This window comes from Thermobia domestica, chromosome 2 (assembly GCF_964235325.1).
Source record: "Thermobia domestica chromosome 2, izTheDome1.hap1.1, whole genome shotgun sequence".
Taxonomy (NCBI): Eukaryota; Metazoa; Arthropoda; class Insecta; order Zygentoma; family Lepismatidae; genus Thermobia; species Thermobia domestica.
In genome coordinates, this window is record NC_137455.1 from 318,454,568 (window position 1) to 318,476,422 (window position 21,855).

A 21,855-nucleotide genomic window follows, 5' to 3' on the forward strand; every position below is an offset into this window, starting at 1 on the left:
TTTGACTCCTCCCCCCTAAAAAATCGTTGCCAATGCCTATAGTCTGAAATGATTGATACGCTAAAAGAAAAAAGTACTACATTTTTTGATGTTGAAAAACTAGAAATATTTGTAATATCAACAACCGGTAACAATTTTGAAAGTGTCACGCCACGCCACTGCTGGCAAGGTAAATACGCCAAGATGGATGTATTGCTTACTTATATGAAAGTGTTTCGATAGGCTCCAAGAGACATGAAATGAAATTAAATTTGAGTTTTACGTCTCACGTTTATTGCTTTCAGGCTAAATGACATAGTTGATTAACGAAGGTAAATAATAATGCCAAAAAAATGTGAAATGAAAATGTGAGAGAGAACTAGAAGAAACCCTTGGACATCACGAACTTAATTAGCCCCAGAACGAACCAGTGACCCATAGCATCAGAAGCGAACGCTCTACCACTGAATCCCCGCTCCCATATTCATAATAAGAACTATTAAGAGTGACACTAAAGTGCATTATATTAAAGTTGTTGGTTGTATATTACTTAAAACTAATCTCACGGTACAGTTATAGTTTAACATGGTAGGTCACAAACATTTTGTAAAAGGTCACGAAATTTGCTTATGACACACACAGTGTGGTTAGTGCAGAAGGAAATCTAGCCAAATTTGTAATTATTTTGCACATGTTTAATCTTTAAGATGTTTATTTAAGTTCCTTTGAGAGCTTATATATACCCTCCATTCCAAAAGAAACTGAACGTTTTAAAAAAACAAAAAAGCAATGTACATTTTGGAACAAATCATTTTTATTAATCAATGTATTCCCCTTCTGCATCGATACACATATTTGCACGCTCCAACAAGTTGTCAAACGACTTCTCCATGTCCTTTATTGGAATGGTCTTTAGGACGGCGGTCGTCGCCTTCTCAATGGCATCAATCGATGCGTGCCACTTTCCTTTCATCGCCAAATGCAGTTTCGGGAACAGATAGAAATCGCACGGAGCGAGATCTGGTGAATAGGGCGGATGATGCAACCGAATAATGTGATTTTTCACCAAAAATTCAGTTACAAGTCGCGAACGATGTGATGGTGCATTATCGTCCAAAAGATTCCAACTGCCGATTTCGCGATATTCGGGCCGAATACGACGAATTCTTGCCAGCAAACGCTTCATGATGCCCAAGTAAAATTCTCCAGTGACTGCCTGGCCGGGCTGAACAAATTCTTTGTGGATAATTCCTTTTGAATCGTAAAAACAAATGAGCATCACCTTAACTTTTGACTTCACCAAGCGACTTTTTTTGGGTGTTCCTTCATCCGGCGCTCTCCATTCAGCTCTTTGCCGCTTTGTTTCGGGCTCATATTCAAAACACCACGTCTCGTCACCAGTTACAATCGATTTCAAGAAGTTTCGATCCTGCCGAGCACTTTTAACGATGTCTTTGCAATGCGCAATTCGATCAACTTTTTGGTCTTCGGTGAGTTTGTGTGGTACAAACCGCGAATTAACCTTCTTAAGGCCCAAAACTTCGGTCAAAATGCGGTATGCGGTTGTTTGAGGAATGCCTAATTCCATTTCAATAACTTTCACCGACGATTTTTTGTTATGTTTGAGAATTCACGCACTTTTTCGATGTTTTCTTCCGATAATCCGGTTCTGGGACGGCCTGATCTTTCGTCATCATCCAGCGTCTCTCTACCCGATTTGAATCGCCTGAACCACTCGTAAACTTGTGTACGGGATAGACACTCATCACCATATGCATTTTGTAGCATTTGGTGCGTTTCACTAAAAGTTTTACCCAGTTTAACACAAAACTCAATTGCAGCTTGTTGTTTGAAACTCATTTTCCGACCGATGTACACAACACACTGACAGTTGAAACGCAATAACTTTGTTGCCGTGCATCCAACTGTCATGACATTTATACCAGTTGTCAATGACTGACTACGCCATCTACCGGGAAAATATTACAACAGATGGCACTAGTGGTACTACTTGTTTTCAAAAGTTCGGTTTCTTTTGGAATGGAGGGTGTAGTTCATGTCCAATGTAATAAAAAGTGTTAACTTTTGAAATATCCCCTGTAACTCGTAAAGCCATCTATTAACAATTTTGTAAGTTTATGGAAATAGAACATGAACAATTATATTCTTGCTGCTTTTTTATATATGCGATCAACCACTTATTCGTTCATTTCTTCATTGTAATGCCATGGATTTGCCTACGTATGATTGGAAAACTAGAGAAGTATTATCGAAAAGGAATGAGAATGGTGTTGTCGTAGCGATGGGTTGAGGTGTTAAGATCAGTCCGGAGTTCAAAAAGTCCTAGAACATAGCAAGCACAGGTGCTATGTTCATGCCGCAGAAGAATTATCCAATGTGGACATGGAGGAGAATTCAATCAACTAAGACCCACGAGTCGAGCATTTATCTGCAGCAGACCCTGGTAGTAGAGGCTACCATAATCTTAGCATATGAGAGATAAGCTTCGTAATTACCCATTGAGAAATAGTTGAGCTCACCTCATACCTGAACTCTGTACAACTATCAGCCCGCCTACAGCAGAGACGGAGGGCGAAAATTTAGAAGATCGTCACTGCAAAACCAGGTGCTGTGCTTGAGTTACCTTTTATAACGATATTCCTTTCAGATCTTCTACCCCTTACTATAATGTTTGTTTTATCTTTTATGTGGGTTTTCAGTTTCGTTTATGCAATCTAGATCAAACATTTCATATCTAAGGAAGGGAGTATCACTCACAATCTACTAAACATCCCTTGTGTATTATGAATTATTTCAAATACAGGATTGAAACCTCCGTAACTGTACATAAGGGTATTGTATAAATCTTCCTCATAATTTTGGTTTGCTTCTTTTTCTTGTGCTGTGGTATTCCTATATTATGTACTACGTCAATGTACAATTGTTCCATTGAAATAAAATATCATTCAATAACTACAGAGCACTATTAACTACAGACCATACAATGCAATAGTCGTAACTTAAGCCTTTTGGCTTTGGAAATATAACTTACCCTGAAAGTCTCGTACGCATCACTCTGTTTAAGATTCGTATCCAGTAATTCGATTATGTTGTTTAACGCCACGTACCAGGGGACATATTCAAGTTCTTGATTCAAGTATCTTGTGAGCTCCAAGGGAACAGTTATATTTAAAAGTCCAGCCTCATATAAATCATAGGAATCATCGTGCAGTTGAGCTCTATTAAAAGGGCTTATGCTAAGACCATCTTCAGAATCCAGAAAATCAGCAATCAGTTGCCAATTTCTGTCATCATAATTCACTCTGTAGTAACCTGTTATAAAGATATATATTAAATGAAAAAGTTTCAAAAGACATGATTTATGATTTTTAGGATGAATGCTTTAACTGATATATATATATATATATATATATATATATATATATATATATATATATATATATATATATATATATATATATATATATATATATATATGGCAATTAGAAGCACATCATCATTTTCGACAAAGAACTGAATCGCTTAGAGGATAAAGGTGTTACGTTACATTTTTCGAAACGTTGATTTCTGGGATTGATGCACGTGCTATATGTTAGTCATGCTACAAAACATTTTGTGAGCCCTCGTCCCAGTGAAGATATTTGGAAACGATGAAGGATGTATGTTAATAAACATAATTATGAGTCATTTTTCCCAAAGTGCACATTTCGTTACATAGCACCTTTATCCTCTAACCGCTTCTATATAAAAAATCTGAAACTGAATAATCGTAAGTGTAATATTTCCATGTTCCTTGCGTTTCTTGAAGTGATGAGAGCAAAAATTACCAAATATATATTCCCTTAAAATAAAAAAAAAATACGAAACTGTATATCAATCATGAATATTATTTAATTTATGCACAGTTCTAATTACGTACACAAATTGGTTAAAGTAGTACCGTGTTTATGAAGATTAAATTAAAGGAAAGATACTCTACACTGCTTTTGACAACGGTTAGATAGTACAAATCGCAAATGTCTACTTGCTACAACGAATTGTTCTTTGTGGCCTTTCGTATTGAATGTGTGTAGAAGAATCAAATTTCGATGTTCTCAAAAGGAAAAAGAACCTACAAATGCTAACTTTCGTTCATTTACAACATCTAATAATTCAAGAAAACTATGTTAATTGTTAAATAACTACATTTAACAATCTACTTTGGATGAAGCAACCACGACTCATGGCACAATAGAAAATTCTCTCGAGGCACAATCAATTGAAATTTTTAATGTCAAAAAGTTTCGTATTGAAATTCAATGAAAACCACAAATGTGAATATCGATGTAATTATCTTACTAACGAAATATCACTAAAACACATTTTAAACATTCGTTTACATAAAAGAGTTCCAGTTTGTCCATTAGTCTATTGGTCATGAAGAGGTAGATAGCGATAATAACGTTTATTTATAGAGATATCATTTATGGTTTCGGGAAATTATTTTTTTTAAAAAAACGATAAGTTTATCATAAAATTTGTTGATTAAAATACAGTGTGAAGGAACTCCAAAATATAAAACGAAACCTTTATGTCTTACACCTCACGTTTATGTCGGCTAGGTTAAAGGAAATAAGCAATGAATGAAATGGTGGAGTGAAGAGAGTAGGAGGAATCGGGAGAACTCCGAGCAAATTCACGCACAGAGTGTTTGTCCATCACAATATTTACTTGGCGTGAGTTTGGATCGCACTTCGATATATGTTGCGTATATTTAAGTACCTATAAATGTTTTGGTGCATTGTTGGCACTGATTATACTGATTAGGTGAGTTAGTGTTACCGAAGTATAGCTATAGCTTATTATCCTTTTCAAAATCCATATATAGAAATATTATATTCAAATTCATGCTCAGTACGTGGTATAAAATATTAGAAAAGTATTTTCTAGAGTTCCACCAACCTGTTTGTTGAATGTTAAAGATTACAAATTGATCATCCCCCGGTAGGCCCTCTATTATGACTGATTCCTCTTCTCTTAGGAAATCTCTTGGAGCAGTGTCGTTAAAGTTCAACTCCTCTTGCGTAGTATATGTTAAAGGAACCCACCAAAGAGTGCCATTATCAGGAGAACCATCAGTAATAAACCGTTTCTACAGAAACAATGATAGCAATTACAACTATAAAAAAGCTATAACAAAAACTATAACTACAACTATAAAAAATTCAAAAAAATATCAGCCTCAATCAGGCGCAAAACCAGAAGATTATCTGGAGTGGAGGTTCAATAATACAAGACACTACCTGTATATACTATAAGCAATTTTTAAGTAATGGCACCTATTTTTTCAGAATAAAATAATATAAATAAATTGATTTATACAAGAAACGAAATCGTACAAATACAGTGTAAGATCAAATACTTAGGATACATTAATCGTTAATCTGGTAGAGTAAATATATTCTAAGAAACTGAACAACTGTCTGTAGAATTAAAAAGTGTGTTCTCTCACCCCATCACCCGAGAGCGCGGCCCTGACCTGGTCAAATAACCACTTAGTTTAACGTTGGAAACAATTCAATAATGAAATAATGAATGGAACTTTCTTTAACATTTATGTAAAAAATATAACTTATTATAGTTTCTAGTAGTTTTACTAGTTTCTTTCTAGTGTATAGTTAAATTTATTTATTTATTTATTTATTTTAAAACTTCGAAAATTTCACTGGCTATTTTATTTTAATCATAGAGAGATTCCAAAGTCATACCACACCTACATCACAAAGGCATAAAATATATTTTAAGCGGATACACATTGAAGGAATAGTGAATGAATGTTTGCTTACTATACTGTAGTGTAAATGCAATTTTTTGTACTTTAATCATTTAGATGTTCTTTCTGTGTCAGTGTACTTTTGCATTGCCATGTTCACATGATTATAGATCGTTCTTTCCCTTGTATCTCCTGTGTTTCTGGGTGTTGGCCAGTAAAACTCTGAATTTCTCACTTTTCTTCACTCCTCTATCGATTACGCATTGTTTGATTGGTCAATGCTACTATCACTGTAAGATATTTCCTTCTCAGGTAGTATTCGCAGCATTAATAAAGAAAGATCAAATCTACAACTGCTTCCCCTATTTGCACAATCATTTCAAATAGTGATACCATGACTGCAGGGTGTGTTGAGATACCATCAGCAACTGGTAGAGTGAAACAGAGGAACTTAAGTCGCAATTTGAGGTAAAAAACTACCATTTACGAAAGATTCATTTTAAAAAAATCCTCTATTAGCTTTCTGAGAGTTACACAAATTTTGATATTACTTTCCTTAAATATTTAAAAAATCATCCTATAATGTTTGTTCTTAAATATTGAGGTACTTCATCACATTAGGTCTAGGACTTCAAAAAAAAAAAAGAAAAAAGAAAAAGAAAAAAACAAGAAAACATCTATACTGAATGTTCTGGAAAGGTCTTAGGTCAATTGAATCATGTAATATTCACTTTTCAGAAATCATCTGATACTGGCATCTAGATTTATACGAACCAAATTTTATACTGTGTTTGTTCCTGGATAATTAAAAGGAATGTATTCATCATTAATTTTTTCTCGTTTCCTCAAGTAGCAATACAACACATACATTTCTTATTGCTGATTCATTTTGTATGCTTACTTACCTGACTGACCACTGCGCTGCCTTGTTCATAGTCTCTTGTAACTGTTACGAGGGGATATCCTGCCTGCAGGATCCAGGAATCAAAAATCTCTTGCACATTCAAGTCTTCTGCTAAAGTTCCTTGCTCGTGAGCCACAGCATCAAGAGCTGAATATAAAGCAGGTCGCGTTCCAGAACCATATGCCCTACGATAATTTAAAATAAATCTATCTCAGTAACTGAACATGATAAAACTTTAAATAGGGTAAATAAAGTATTTGTAATAATAAAAATATATTTTTACTGACGTGATAAATGGCGTGGTGGTAGGAATCACGGGAAGGAGTTTAACAATTGACAAGTTGTATTAAAGTGCACAACTCCGATGTCATGATGAAGGAGCTTTAACATTCACGGATAATTCCGTGCTAGTAATGCTATAAAAGAACTTTTATCATTTTCTTTAACGTTATAATTAATTTTTAAAACTTAGTTTTTGAAAGTTTAGAACAATTATACAAATATTATATTAAAATTAATCCCCAGGATCTTACTCGGTTACCTCTTTCTTCATTCTACTATCTAAATAATACGATTTTTTATCACTTCTTGTTTGTCATTTGTAAAAATGAAATGAAATCTTAGAGTTTTATGTCCCACGGTTATGCCGGTTAGGCTAAAGAAGACGGTGATTATGAGAAATGAATGAAATGGTGGAATGAAGAAATTGGGGGGGAAAGGGAGAACCCTGAGAAAATTCACGCACACAGTGTTTGTCCACCACAAATTTCTCTTGGCGGGAGTAGGATTTGACCCAGGGGTGAACACTCTACCAATGAGCCAGCGCGGTCCCCGTTATTTGTCATTTGTATCTTTTCATTAGTAAAGTAATTCAGGGCTAAAGTATAGTACGCATACGAAACGAAACATACCTGTCATTCAAATAACGGCTGATCCCTTGACGGAAAGCCTCAGGTGTCAGGATGTGTTGAATCATTCTTATGATGGATGATCCTGTATAAAATTAATAATATTTCATAATTAATATTATTACAATGAAACTATTGAACTTTATTTTTCTAGCAATTTGAAAAATACTGTGCCTAGATCAATGTTGTTAGTAAGAAGAATGTAAGATGAAAATATACGAACAATAGATTTCAGGAAGATAGACAATACCTGATAATCATTTTATTATATTATAATGTCAATTTCCTTTTTCTCTTATGTTGTCAATATTTCATTCTAGCCAAAGGTAATATGATTATGTAATATAATATACCTACAGTGTAAAGACTGAAAAAGACACATTACGTCCAAGCAATTAAAATAAATAGAATCTTTAAATTTAAGTCCCACTGTCATGCCATGTAGATTAAAGCAGTTGGATCGTTATTGAAAATAAAAGACTATGAAAGAATTGGAAGAATGTGAAAGGAATCAAGAGTACCCATGAACACTAATGTCCAACAGAACTTCACATAATCTTCGATAGAAACTGAGCTCCTTCATGTCCTTCATGTCGGAACTTAACATTCCACTCAAATATCTCTCTAAAGTATGTCCAGTTCGTAAGTATAAACAAAGGACTAAAACGTTTTTTTATAGTGCCTTCTTAGATGATATAAGATTCTCTCCTGAGTTTTATCCCCACCCATCACATTAAACATGTTAAGAATATTCCATAGTTGGAGACCGCAACGTTACCTTTGGAATCCATTTACAAACTTGACTATACAATTCTCTATTTAATTTCTTTATATTTTCGGCTACCTTCTATAGTTCACGACATATTTCACAAAGTGTGATTTTCAATCCATTTTCATAGAGCTATGTAATTGTACTTATTTTTTAGATTACTAATAACATTAAATAAATATGTGTAATTTATTTTCTAATGTTCTATGAATGCATAAAATTTCATTGTAATTGACATTCTACCTGGAGGCTGCAATAACCATTTTTGCAAGAAACAAGGTGGAAAGTATATTTGAGGTGTGTGCTTAGTGGTTTAGTGGTTTAAAGGATTTCTGAAATATGTTCTCCAAAACTGACAAATTTGTTTCATAGCGTTTTCTATATAGTGGACTTGTATGAATCTTGAAATATAGAAAATTGGAAAAAGAAATAAAGAAAAGGGAAGAAAACAAATCAAAGAAAATATTTTAAGAAGTAATAATTCTAATTATTCTGTTGAGGATTGTATCTAGATTGAGATTTTTTAAAAAATATTCTTAAGTTACAAGCTTGTGTAGTGTAAATTACCAGGGGAATTAGCTTTGATTATTAAGATGTAATCTTGAGCGAGTTCAGCAAATATATTTTCGTTAATGGAATTAACGCAAAATATTATTGCAGGATTTTATGCGAGCTAAATCAAACGATAATTCACCATATTTTCCTACCCTTATTCTCTCCTGATATGCATTTAATAACATATAATTTTCAGTAAAGAACTGATCACCTCAAACGTATCTTATGTGAATTGTCGTATAGCGTAAACAATTTAATATTATTTATATTTTTGTAGAACATTACGGCAATGTGGAAAATTTATCTGTACAGTGTAGTAGTCTCTTACATACCTTTATTATAAGTGATGTCGTCAAACATTCTCTCAATTTGAGCTGGGGTGCTCACGTTCATGGAAATTGGTCTCGTGATACCTGTTGAGTCCTCAGAAAACACTAATTGAATTTGATCAATTAAGAATTGTTGGTCGTACTTGTATTCAGGATCAACCTGAGAAATTGAATTTAAAAAGCAAATAGTCAATTCCTTGCTTAGTTTATAAGTATGATATAATGATGCATTACATTTTTATCACCAACTAATGAATAAAAAAGTTCAATTACGTTCCAAGGAACGAAAATTGTAAAAAGTATTTATTTCAGATATTTACCTATGAAAGAATACACTAATTTCGTTCGCATTAGTGTACTATACATATTTTGTAAGATTAGCAAATATACTATATTGAAGACAGAAATTATAAATGTTAAGTCATGCTAAGTGACCGCCCTTTTAAACCATCGCTTCTCAGTATAATAGGAGCTGATGGGTTAACATAAGTTTACTTCGCACCCAACCAGATACATGCTTGGTACGTAACATATAACTTCTATACCAACCGTTTACGTAACTCGTACATGAGGTATATAAATTTCAGGTTCCCAGCAGTTGTCACTATGTAAGTACTCTTCGAGGAATTTCTGATAATTAAAAGGTATTTTACATGCTTTACTGAAATATGAGGAATGTAAATAGCACATACCTCATGTACCATGGCCCTGTCTCGCGTAGTTGCTTCACATTACGGCTCTCATTTGCCTAAGTCTGCGCAAACCGAGTTGGTCAAGGAAAAAAGCTGGGTTTGAAAGAAGACGGTATTTATTTTGAGATGTGCACTGATTGTATTTAATATAAAATAAATTAGAAATATCGTTTACAAGATTTCTGTTTGTTTGAGGTAAGTTGCATATGAAAGTCAACGACTATTGCTTTAGATGTTTATTAATGTACGTACGTGACGTATTTTCACGTCACATGTTCTCCATAACACTTATACGTTCAAACGTTTGTATATTAAAGTACGTTCACTAGAAGAAAATATCAAATTTTGTATTATTGTTATGGATTCTAATTTAATTGCTGGCGGCTTGGCTTCGCTCTAGCAATCGTAACAGCTAGTATAGTCGCTAATATCAAATTTCATACCTTTCTGTGTGTCAATCGCATATGCATAGGAAGAACATAGATAACTTCCTACCACATACACAGCACATGATTTCTTTATTTGGTATCATCCAGGTACATACTTATGTATTTAAAGGAATATTCTTGACACATGACTAGTACAGTCCTGGCACATGTCAGTAAATATGTCAAGTACATACCCGGTATGTGATACGCAATAGCAAGTATATTTCTCGATATGTGTCAGGCGCATACTTTAGGGCGGAAGTAACTTTATTCCCTTTATGTGAATTTCACATGATTTCTCTATTCAAGTACCTATCATGTATAGTCCAAAGTACCTCGAAGAACATTCTTTACACATACTTAGCATGTACTTGTGTTGAATGGGTTGAATGTTATTTACTTTTAAACATTTTGGACTAAACTATATGAATAAGATTTAGATATAGAATAATCGAAACAAAGAAGGGTATAATGTGAGAATAATTTATTAAAAATTTTTATTGCATACTTACTCCATTTACAGCAATGTGTTCAAAGAAATTAGCAAATCCTTCGTTAAGCCAAATGTCACTCCACCAATGCGTTGTTACTAAATCACCAAACCACTGATGAGCTTGTTCGTGAGCCATGATTCCAATAATACTCTGTTGCCTTCGTATTGTGTTCACCGAAGGATTATGCAGCAGATTTCCTTCTCTAGGAATATGAAAGGTTGTAAAATATTAGTACAAGTGTTTGTTTCCTGTTGAACAACACTATTTAGTTTCATCTATTATTCCATCTATTAAAATTAAAATTATACAGTTGAGGTCAGAGAATCACATGTAACTACTATATTATTATTATTATTATTATTATTATTATTATTATTATTATTATTATTATTATTAGTAGTAGTAGTAGTAGTAGTAGTAGTAGTAGTAGTAGTAGTAGTAGTAGTAATAGTAGTATTTTATAGTTTATGTTCTGTATTTTTCAGGGGAATTTGTTGCTAAAATATTTATGATTTAACTGCATATGCTTTATGCTTTGGTCACTTTTATCAGAGTCGTTTTAGTTTGGGTGGGTGATAAAATTAGGGTATTGCATGTCTTTCAGCATCGGAGGCTATATGAGAATTGTAGGTACAGCTTAATGTGCAATTCAAACCACATGAGCTCCCACTTAGAATCGAACTCTAGTTTCTTGCACCGAGAGAGTGGACGCAGACCATATAGCCGCGATGTAGTTCTCTAGATGTCGTTTATCTATTTTTCTGTTTCACATTTAAAATTAAAATATTTGTTTCAGTGTGGAAACAGGAACGAAAAGTGGAAGTATTCAGGAGAAACATGTTAAAATATATTTTTAAATGAGTGCAAACAGAAGAACATAAACAAAAAGAAACGGCTACGAAAATTATAAAATCGCACGTTCTTGTATCAAATCAGAATGGGCATTCTATACTATGCAATGATCTCTTCTCTGTTTCACATGAAATTTTAAAATATTTTATTTACGTATTTTATTAAAAAATTTTCCGATCGATTTGTCCCAAAGTTTGATAGGAATTTGCTCTCAAACACACTTTGTTTACCATCATATGATCTGTCGAGGGTTGTATTTAATATATTTGAATAAGGTTATAGTTAAACAATGCTTACATTTTTAGCATTCAATAATAATTTTTGTTCATACTTGATTAACCATGTTCTTCGTGCTAGTCTTCCTAAAGTCAGATTGAAGTATTATTCTAGGATTACAAGAAAATGTTCTATAATAATAATAATTATTATTATTTTATCTAGAACTATGGATGAGGGTTTACTTTCTTGTATATAATTTTGTTGACCTTGATGATATTTATTGATTAGTATAAGCCTAATCATTGGACCTATTTTTCGTGAAGTGCTAATAAAGTTGGAGAATGTATGTACACCTTGTCTCAAAAAGGTTGAGCGCATTCTTTACTGGTGTTTTGAGGCAATAATTTTCTAAGTCCAGCTTCGGGTATCTTCGGGAAAAAGTAAGCCAGGTTCGAACCTCCAAGCCAGCCTTTGCAATCGGGAAAAAGTTTGCAGATGTGTTTTTCTTCTTTTAAATATAATAAGACTTGTTACCAAGTGTTAAAAAAAAGCAACATTGATTGAAATACTTAATGATACAATATTTCGAAACCTTTTTTTTCAATCTCAGCACATGCTTGTTTGTCATTTAGCTCTCCATACGTAATGGAACATTTAAATACGTTAACGAATCTTTCCATATGCAAAAGAATGCTCAAAGTTAAGAAATAGAACATAATTATCGCCTGAGTACTAAAATAAAAGTCAAAGTAGAACAGAAACAGCGTTTGTAATGGATATGAATGTCATAATTATCTTGAGATCCGTTATGCATCGCTGGAAGGTTGTGTTAGCTCATTGGTAAGCTGTCGGGTTTCAAATCATATGGTTGAGGGTTCGAATCCCGTCTAGGCTAATCCTTTTTTTAAAATTATATTTTCCGCAATGCATGAAAAATTATATAAAATAATTACATTAGAATACATAAGTTGTGTATATATAACATAATCATTGCAGAACATAGTAATTATTATGTTTAAAATATAACATCTGAGATAATTTTCACAGTAGGTCGGTATTATATATGAGGATGTAAATACAAGTTAAGAAACTCGTTCAATAGCAATAAATAAATCATGTAGTGTATTTATTTGCAGCTATTTGTCATATAGAGGGTAATTCTCAACATTCATAATACAGAATGTCATTTATGTTTTTGAAAAGTTATTGGATGCATAAACAGAAGGTATAAACAGAGAATCCAAAGTCGGAACGCTCGCAAAAAAATTCATGAACCCCAAAGGTCACGTGAGCAGACTGGAATTGTCCTTATGAAGCATGCCACAGCAGAAAGTCTTTACATAGATTTTCAATTCAATTCCTGATATATGCTTTTGCAATGTGGAGGTGGTTATGCCTTGAGTCGCCCTCTCTCGCTCGCTCGCTCGCTCACTCTCTATTTATACAGAATATAAAAGTGGATTTATGTGTGTATTTCAACATAATTCTGATATATCTAGAGCAATTTTAACTATATTTCTTACAGTCTGGAAAAAGAGTACTGTCGGGATACATATCAAAAATGCTAGAAACGGGTCGATATTAGTATCGAATCTATAGTTTCGTGGTCGCTTAGGTGAATAGTTCTACTTTCAATTCAAGTCCAATTAAGCTTCCATTAGCACCCAGGGTGGTTACGTAGCGACATAAAGATATCGAAATCATTCGATATTAGAATCGAATCGTAAGTTTTCAGCGCCGCTAACAGTGCAGCATTTCCCATTAGTCCACATTAGTCCACATTTCACATTAGTCCCATTGCCTAGAGGGCAACATATTTGCAGAGTGCAAAGTTTAAAACTTGAATAATATTTTAATTTTTCCGTATGAAAAAGTTATAAATCAAGAGCAAATATACTATTTCACGAACAATCCTCTTTTACTATTTTAATATGTTTAATAATAGCATAAGAAATCTAATAGTAATTCAGAACATGTTTCACAGTTGTTATTTTTTGTTACATAGTTGTAGCTGTAGCATGTAGTGAGTGGAATTTAATTAATTCACTAATTAACCATATTCGAATTAAGTTTTATTTTTAAGTTCGGGATGAAGGGGTGGAGAAATATGTAGTTATTGGGGGCACCGAGCTTTTCTACATTTTACTTTCAAGATCTCCATTTTTCTTTTGTCATTTGTTTCTAATAAAAAAAAGTTCAGTCACTTTTGGATTGTCATAGGATAGTAGGAGTTGGATTTTGGGATGCAGCCTGTGAGATTCTAGAGGAGCTAACTGCTTGAAAAAATATTTTTGAATCATCTGTAACATATGAAATAAGGATATGTATCATAAAAAATTGAAAGTAACTATGTCTGCGTAATCATCACGGTCAAATTGCAAAGTCAAATGAATTGACGTTTGGTATATAATCAGGCTCCATTCCCAACTGGGAAGTTACCATACGCGTGTCACTTTCATTATAATACATATCCTTAGGGGGAGTAGAAGTCCGAATTTTTGCGAAAAATTTAGTATCTTACAAGCCGTTCAACTGAGAGCTGAAATTCAACATATAACTCTTTATTAAAAATAAAGAAAATATGTCCTAGCATTTTTTTAAATTATCTTTTATGAGCGGGGGGACGGGGGTGCATTTTGTATATATTGGAAATTGGTAGTGGGTTGATTTGTAAAAATAATCGAAAACGATTGATATTAGTTGAGAAACAAATTGAGTAATGCAAACTAAAGTTCTTTTTGAATTTTATACCCACTGCTTTCTATTTATAATTGCTGAAGCTGGTGCCATAAAGTTAGAGAAAAATGGCCATAAAATTTGTATTCTAAACTTAATTACATTGGCATTTTCAATTAGTACGGCATGCTTAATTATATAGAAAATTAGTTTCTCTCTCTCTCTCTCTCTCTCTCTCTCTCTCTCTTTTTTTTTTTTTTTTTTACGTTGGTCTACTTTTCCTTGATTTGAAACTTTCAAATTTTACCCTATTTTCTACTGAAATGTGTCTGTAAGGCAACAAAGAAATATATATATATGATAAATTTAAATTCATTTTAATTTGGAAGATGAGAAACACTTTGCCATTATATATCGTAAAGGTCAGACCCACCAGTATTGTAACAGAGAGGTGCTTGAGCCATTGACGGTAGAAATTCAAACTCCGATAAGTGATAATTTCACAGTCTTGTTTTATTACAAGTGTAACCTCTTTAGTCAATGGAGAAGAGGACGTGGGCCATCGGTCAGAGTTGATGTCGATGGGTTTTGGTGGTTCGGAGTTGGTCGCAATGGTTCAGAGTGGTTCATAGTTGGTGGTGGGTCAGAGTGGATCACGATGGTTGATGGGTCAGAGTGGGCCAATGGGGCATTTGGGTGGTGGGTGATAGTGGGTCATGGTGGGTCGTGGATCAAATTTTCATTGACCCACACCATCTCTGGTTAAAATTGTACTAAAGATAAGAGGGACCGAAGATGTATGTCGGCTATTATGCTCAAATTTTGCTCATGGATAGTACTCCACCAGGAAGCAATAAATCTGAAACGGTTCACGGTATCACCTTCTAGAACTCGAGATGTAGGGGTTTGTCTGATTGGCTAAATTAAGACGTCAATGATTTATCCTTCAACAACCAAGCTTTTTATGATCGTTTCCGTGGGGAAGTCAGAAGAACACGTGCCTAGTAATCGTAATATTGATAGTTTGCGTCCACCCCAGGTATTTGTTTTGTGTTTTTTTGATTCAGCTAAATATAAACAAAACACACATATAGGCATTTTGACATATTTCGGGAGAGTAATTTTGTGGTTCGTTGGCGTTTCATCGCGTCTCTGCTGCTGGTGGTAAAGTTTTCAAAATGGAACTTGGGCCACCACGGATCGTCGCTGCGGGGCCACCAATTTCTGGCGAGAGGTCAATAGTTGACCATCTGTAGTCCACCGACGCTTACAGCTTAGAGTAATGAACGATGTCTTTGCCTTGTAGAGTTCATGACTACCGACGTCGGCAGTCAACTAGCTTTTAGTATTCCTTTACTAACCATCTATTGTTCATGTTTGTACACGGTGTTGTCATAATAATAATAATAATAATAATAATAATAATAATAATAATAATAATAATAATAATAATAATAATTATTATTATTATTATTATTATTATTATTATTATTATTATTATTATTATTATTATTATTATTATTATTATTTGTAGTAATAGTAGTATAATTGATGATAGAATAATTATTGTCTATGTATTGTCTAGGTAGGACTACACACAGGATTTGGCTCGTTTTGGTTCGACTTGACTCTAATCCGAGTCGAGTTGGAAGATATTTTTCGCGCCGAGTCCAAGAGTAGACCTCAAAGATGTCTGTTTCGAGTCGAGTCGAGTTTCAAAGGAAAGTCGTTCGTGCCCATCCCTACTAATGAGAGCTTAATCGGAGTTAAGCGAAATTGAAAGTCTCACTATTTATCTAAGCGACCCCGAAAACTATGAATCTAATATCGATCATTTTCTAGCAATCTTTTATATGTATCCCCCTCCCATTCACCATAGGTAACCCGACAGCAATCTTTTTGAAACTATAAGAAATGTGGTTAAAATTACTCTAGACCAGTGGTTCTCAATCTAATTCCTATCACGATCCCCTTTTATCACACGCTCTTGCCAGCGAGCCTTTTATAATTTGTTTTATAATAAGCTTGTGTGGGATTTTTAACATACCTATTTCTATAATAGTAGAATCCATTTTTTTGTTCATAGTGAACAGTGCCATGGAAAATCAGCGCCCGGGGCGAGAGTATAGTACGATGTCACCGTATATATGAGTGACGTCGACAGACTAGCTACGAAGCGCCACCATGGTTGGCACGAAGCTCAATAACATTTTCAAAATAAACCCTACCTTTCCTTAATTTTGAGCACATTTTATTACGTTTTTCCTTCTATTTTACACATGTGCACATGTACTTTCCTAACATGAGTAACACACTTCCTCCGAAATGTGTGGCCCCTTTTTTCGGCGCCCGGCACTGACAGTGGATACAGTAACTGTAATATCTATATTCCCAATGTCGAAGGTGCTGGTTCAAGATGGATGTTAAACTCCTTCATTGAAGAGGCCATTAACGTATCCGATCTAAGCCCACAACTTCTTGACCAAATAATAGAATGATCATGCGACAAGTCTTTGCAACTGTAACGAGGACTTGGACTTTTTTGTAACGAAGACTTGGACAAGTTCTGCCTGATGAGGAGAGAAGAATATCCTGGTCTGGGGATTGCTGCTTTAAAAGTAATAATTCCATTTGCTATATCGCACTTGTGTGAAAGTGTGTTTTTTTATGGTAAACTTTAAAACAAAGATAAGAAATCGCTTATCAGTTGAAAATGGTTTGATAATGTTCGTCATGAAGATTGAACCGGACATTGCTGCACTAGTGAAATTACACCATGCTTAGGTATCTCATTAGGTTTTAATTTTAATTGTATTTCAATGTGCAGGTTTTGTTGCATGTGTATTTTTCTAGTATTTCTATATACAGTTCTCATTAGTTTTATATCATACCTCTTTGATTTAAATTCATTTTTAAACAACTCTACTAACTAACTAACTCTATGGCCTATGGAACCCGGAGGTTCAATGCCGCGTTCACAAAAGCTCTGCACTGACTTCTATCCTTAGCCAATTGGATCCAGTTTCTACTTTGTATTCTTATCTCAGCGAGATCCATCTTAATATTGTCCTCCCATCTGCGCCTAGGTCTTCCTAATGGTCGTTTTCCGATTGGTCTTCCAGTCAAGATTTTGAAAGCGTTTCTACTTTCTTCCATTCTAGCTACATGACCTGCCCACCTAAGCCTTCTAGACTTGACAATGTTGGGTAAACCGTATAAATTATGTAGTTCCTCGTTATGAAGTTTCCGCCATTCCCCATTCCCGTTCCTCTTGGGTCCGAATATTCGTCTAAGGATCTTGTTCTCAAATACTTTCAGTCTATGTTCTTCCCTCAGAGTAAGCGACCATGTTTCGCAACCATACAGAACAACAGGCATGATTATCGTTTTGTATATTTTAAGCTTCAAATTTCTCGACAGAATTCGCGACGACAGGAGACTTTGAACCGAATAGTAACACGAATTCTACACCCTTTGAAAATGTTCAGTAGACTTATTTTTTATTGTTCTTTACAGTGTGTATAAAAAATAAAAGTATGCTTATCAGAACAAAATTAAAAATAATATTTAAAAATAATATTTAAAAATAATTTCTGGTATTAGATTCTAACTACATTTATCTCTTCCGCCTATCTTCGCGATTCCCTAGGGGCCGCGACTCCCAGGTTGAGATACCCTGCTCTAGGCATACATGAGTTATGTTGGAACATACATACATACACTTTTATGTGTATAAATGCAGATAAGAGAGATATGAGAGAGAGCGATTAAGGAATTGCCGCTTTACTTTTGCGATTCGCGAATTTCTTGCGTGACAGTTTGGGGCTAGCTAGTTTTTTGTCTTGGACCACGATCCGATTTTCGATATGCTCTACCTAAATGCTGTAATGCGAATATTGAGAAGTTATCTGCGATGAAAGTAGCTGCAAATAAATACATTACATAACTTATTTATTGCTATTACACGATTTTTTAAATTTGTATTCAATATTCACACATAACACACCGACGTTCTGTCAATACCTCAGATGTTATATTTTAAAGATAAGAATTACTTATGTCGTGAAATGATATGAATATATATATTCAACTGATATATACAACTGATGATATGAATATATATATTCAACTGATATATACAACTGACGAATTGTAATGTAACTATTTTACATAATTTTCATGCATTGAGGAAAGTAGAATATCATAAAAGAATTTCACCTGAACGGGTATCGAACTCACGATTTTAGCGCTCGGTGGTGTACCACTGAGCTAACAGGACCGCTTTTCGGAAGCTGCTTCTGAAATATAACTGAGCTCATACGTAAATGCTCTTTTCCGTATGGAAATCACAATGACGAAACGAGAGTGTGAATACATAGTCTCGAAATATTGTATCATTAAGTATTTCAATGTTACTTTTTTCTACACTTAATACCATTTCAACATGTTTTATTATATTTAACAGAAGGAAAAACATATCTGTACATCGTTTCCCGATTACTAAGGTTGGCTTTGGAGGTTCGAACCAGCAGCTTTAGTTTACTGTTTTCCGAAGATACCCGAAGTTGGACTTCGAAAGTGTTTGTCTCAAAACAGCTATCATCATATTGCTCAATCTGTTTGGTATATGGTATATGTTTTTATACGTGTAAAGTAAGTATAACAATTCATTCTTTAAACAGCTTTTCGTATGTATTAATATTTCTTTATAAAAACTGTTTTTAATATTATTATTACGGCGCACCATTTTCAGATTTCTTTCGCGAGTCGTTGACCAAGTCGTTCCCCACCAGCGTTGCCAGACTCACAGCTCGGAATTATTCCAAAACCTGATCGAACTTATGCTAGATTCGGTCAAATTATGCTAGATCCTCATAATTACTAATTCAGGAGTTTGAAAAAACGAAGTTGAGATACGATAACGTAACTTAAAATACACAGAGAGCAAGAATGCATGGATAGAACTCAATACTTCACGCACCAAAATTTTAACTCAACTAAATTAATGCAGTCGTTGCCAGATTCAATGGCGTATATGTCGTATAAATGAATGCAAAGTTTTTGTTTACATATTTTGAAAGAAAATTACTTCGCAGCATAAGCGGAGTTGGGAATCGTCTGCTGGGGGGGGGGGGCAGATTTTTGGTCGGTCTCGGAGCTGTCATTTCAGGAATAAATATGATCATGAAGTCAGAAATAAAGATGAAGTTGTCAAAAAGTTGGGGGGAGAATGGCCCCCATAGCTCCGCCCACGCGTCGGAGTTAAAGGATTAGAAAACCCTGGGTGGAGCCACAAAAAAGCCCAAAGACGTTTCGAACTTACTTCGAAAAATAAGACTGCCTGTATGGTTTACCGACTGTATGAATCAATGGAAGAGGATACATTTCTGCCGTTCTTTTTCTTCCCACGACCAACTTCTTTCTCATCTCCAGGTTTTACGGCTTTTCGATAAACTTGCTGAAATTGTGCTAGATTTGGGCAGGATGCTAAAAGCAAAATGCTAGATGCTAGAGACATGCAAATTATGCTAGATCTAGCATCATTATGCTAGATCTGGCAACGCTATTCCCCACAATAGGCGTGTCGTGCAAGTAACCAATCACACGTCAGGTACTAGCTTTTACCTATTGCTTCCTTCTCACAGCTCAGAACATTGGTAACTATGGATAGACGTACAGCAGTAATTACTTTATGGAGTTGGAAGGTTATTCTGCAACTGCAGCTAGCAAGCGAGTAGGTGTCCCGGCCTCTACAGGAAGGCGATGGATTCGGAAATATGGTGCTACAGGTCAGACTGATAATTTACGATCTCCTGGTCGTCCGCATGTGTCAACCGAAGCCCAAGATGCGAGATTAGTAAACGAAGCCCGGTTAGACCCACTAAGGACGTCTAGACAGCTAAGGGAAGTTTCTCTCTTTCCTGGTAGTAAGCATACAGCTCTGCGAAGGCTTCTTCATGCTGGGTTACGTGGCCGTGTTGCTGCCGTGTAGGAAAAACTCTCAGGCGACCACAAAATTTACCGTCTCGCGTTTGCACAGGCGAATGTGGGTCTCAATTGGGAAAACGTAGTTTTCTCAGATGAGTCCATATTCACAACATCAAAGGAGGGACGCCGTTTTGTGTATCGTCCGAGAGGCACCCGATATGACCATGGATATGTGGCTGCTTGCAATCGCAGTGGCCATGTATCTATTTTATGTTGGGGTTGGATTTCTAGTCGCGGAGCAGGACAGCTTCATAGAATTGAAGGACATCTGGACAATGCTCAGTACTTAGACATTATCAGTAATATCATGGTGCTATCTGTACGAGTATTTCAGCCTGATGGTGTAATTCAGTTCCAGCAATACCAGTCGCCAATACATACTTCCCGTGTGATTCAGGAATGGTTCGCAGGGCACCCTGAGATTGATTTAATCGACTGGCCGCTCGTGGAGCAGACCTCAATCTCATGCAAAATATGTGGGCAGAAGTGAAGCGTACTCTAAGGGAAAGTTGGCCTGAGGCAGATCCACCAAGAACTCAGGATGACCTGTGGCATCTTGTTTCCGAAGCATGGCTGGAGGTAGGGGAAGGAGATAGATTTGTCACCCATGTAATAGATTCCATGCCCAGAAGAATGGAGCGTGTAATAAATTCAGAAGGGTCTTGGACACAATATTAATGTCCCCGCCTTAACTCCCGAAAACAGCCCTTTTCAGGGCTACTTAAACGCTTCTGAAAATATTTCTAGAAGTAAACCACTCCTTGTATCCGATTTCTGTGCAATCCTACCAACAAAAGAATGATAATTAGCTGTAGGCTTTGAACTCAAGACCTCTTTATTGGCAAGTCCGTACTCTACCAGTGAGCTAACATGAACACGCAAACCCAATCTGAAGAAACACGATTTTCAATTTCTGGTATTCGATGACAATGGGTGATATCAATAAAAATAAGTAACTACTCCTGAGAAGTCCTGCTCGAGAATCGGAGTAACTACAGCTGGAGTAATCTCCTCCCTCAATTTCGTATCAATAAAACAAGCCACTACTCAGGTCTAGTCTGCTCCAGATTTATGAACGTTTACTCGCGCTTCCTCTGCACGTAGCACTGAGTCGTATCAATAAAAGAAGTGATTACTCATTTCTCCCATTCATCGCGCAGTCATTTCGTTGTTTTTAATCTATGGCGTAGTATCTTAAAAGCCATGGAAGGGGCAAGTAGCAACGATAGCTTCAATCAAAGTGCATTTGTGGATATTGTAAAAGAGTTTCCAGTGGTACTTTCAAAGTC

The 21,855-nt window shown here is 35.1% G+C and overlaps 1 protein-coding gene across 1 annotated transcript in view; it reads right to left on the reverse strand.

Moving 5' to 3' along the window:
* Positions 1–21,855, reverse strand: part of LOC145678642 (aminopeptidase N-like) — a 53,116-nt gene that overhangs the window by 10,077 nt on the left and 21,184 nt on the right. Inside the window, exons 5-10 of the mRNA XM_081749008.1 lie at positions 10,850–11,033; positions 9,221–9,377; positions 7,568–7,649; positions 6,658–6,841; positions 4,942–5,131; positions 3,032–3,312 (exon numbers count right to left, since the gene is read on the reverse strand). Coding sequence (XP_081605134.1) covers positions 3,032–3,312; positions 4,942–5,131; positions 6,658–6,841; positions 7,568–7,649; positions 9,221–9,377; positions 10,850–11,033 — 1,078 coding nt within the window. The remainder of the gene's footprint in view (positions 1–3,031; positions 3,313–4,941; positions 5,132–6,657; positions 6,842–7,567; positions 7,650–9,220; positions 9,378–10,849; positions 11,034–21,855) is intronic.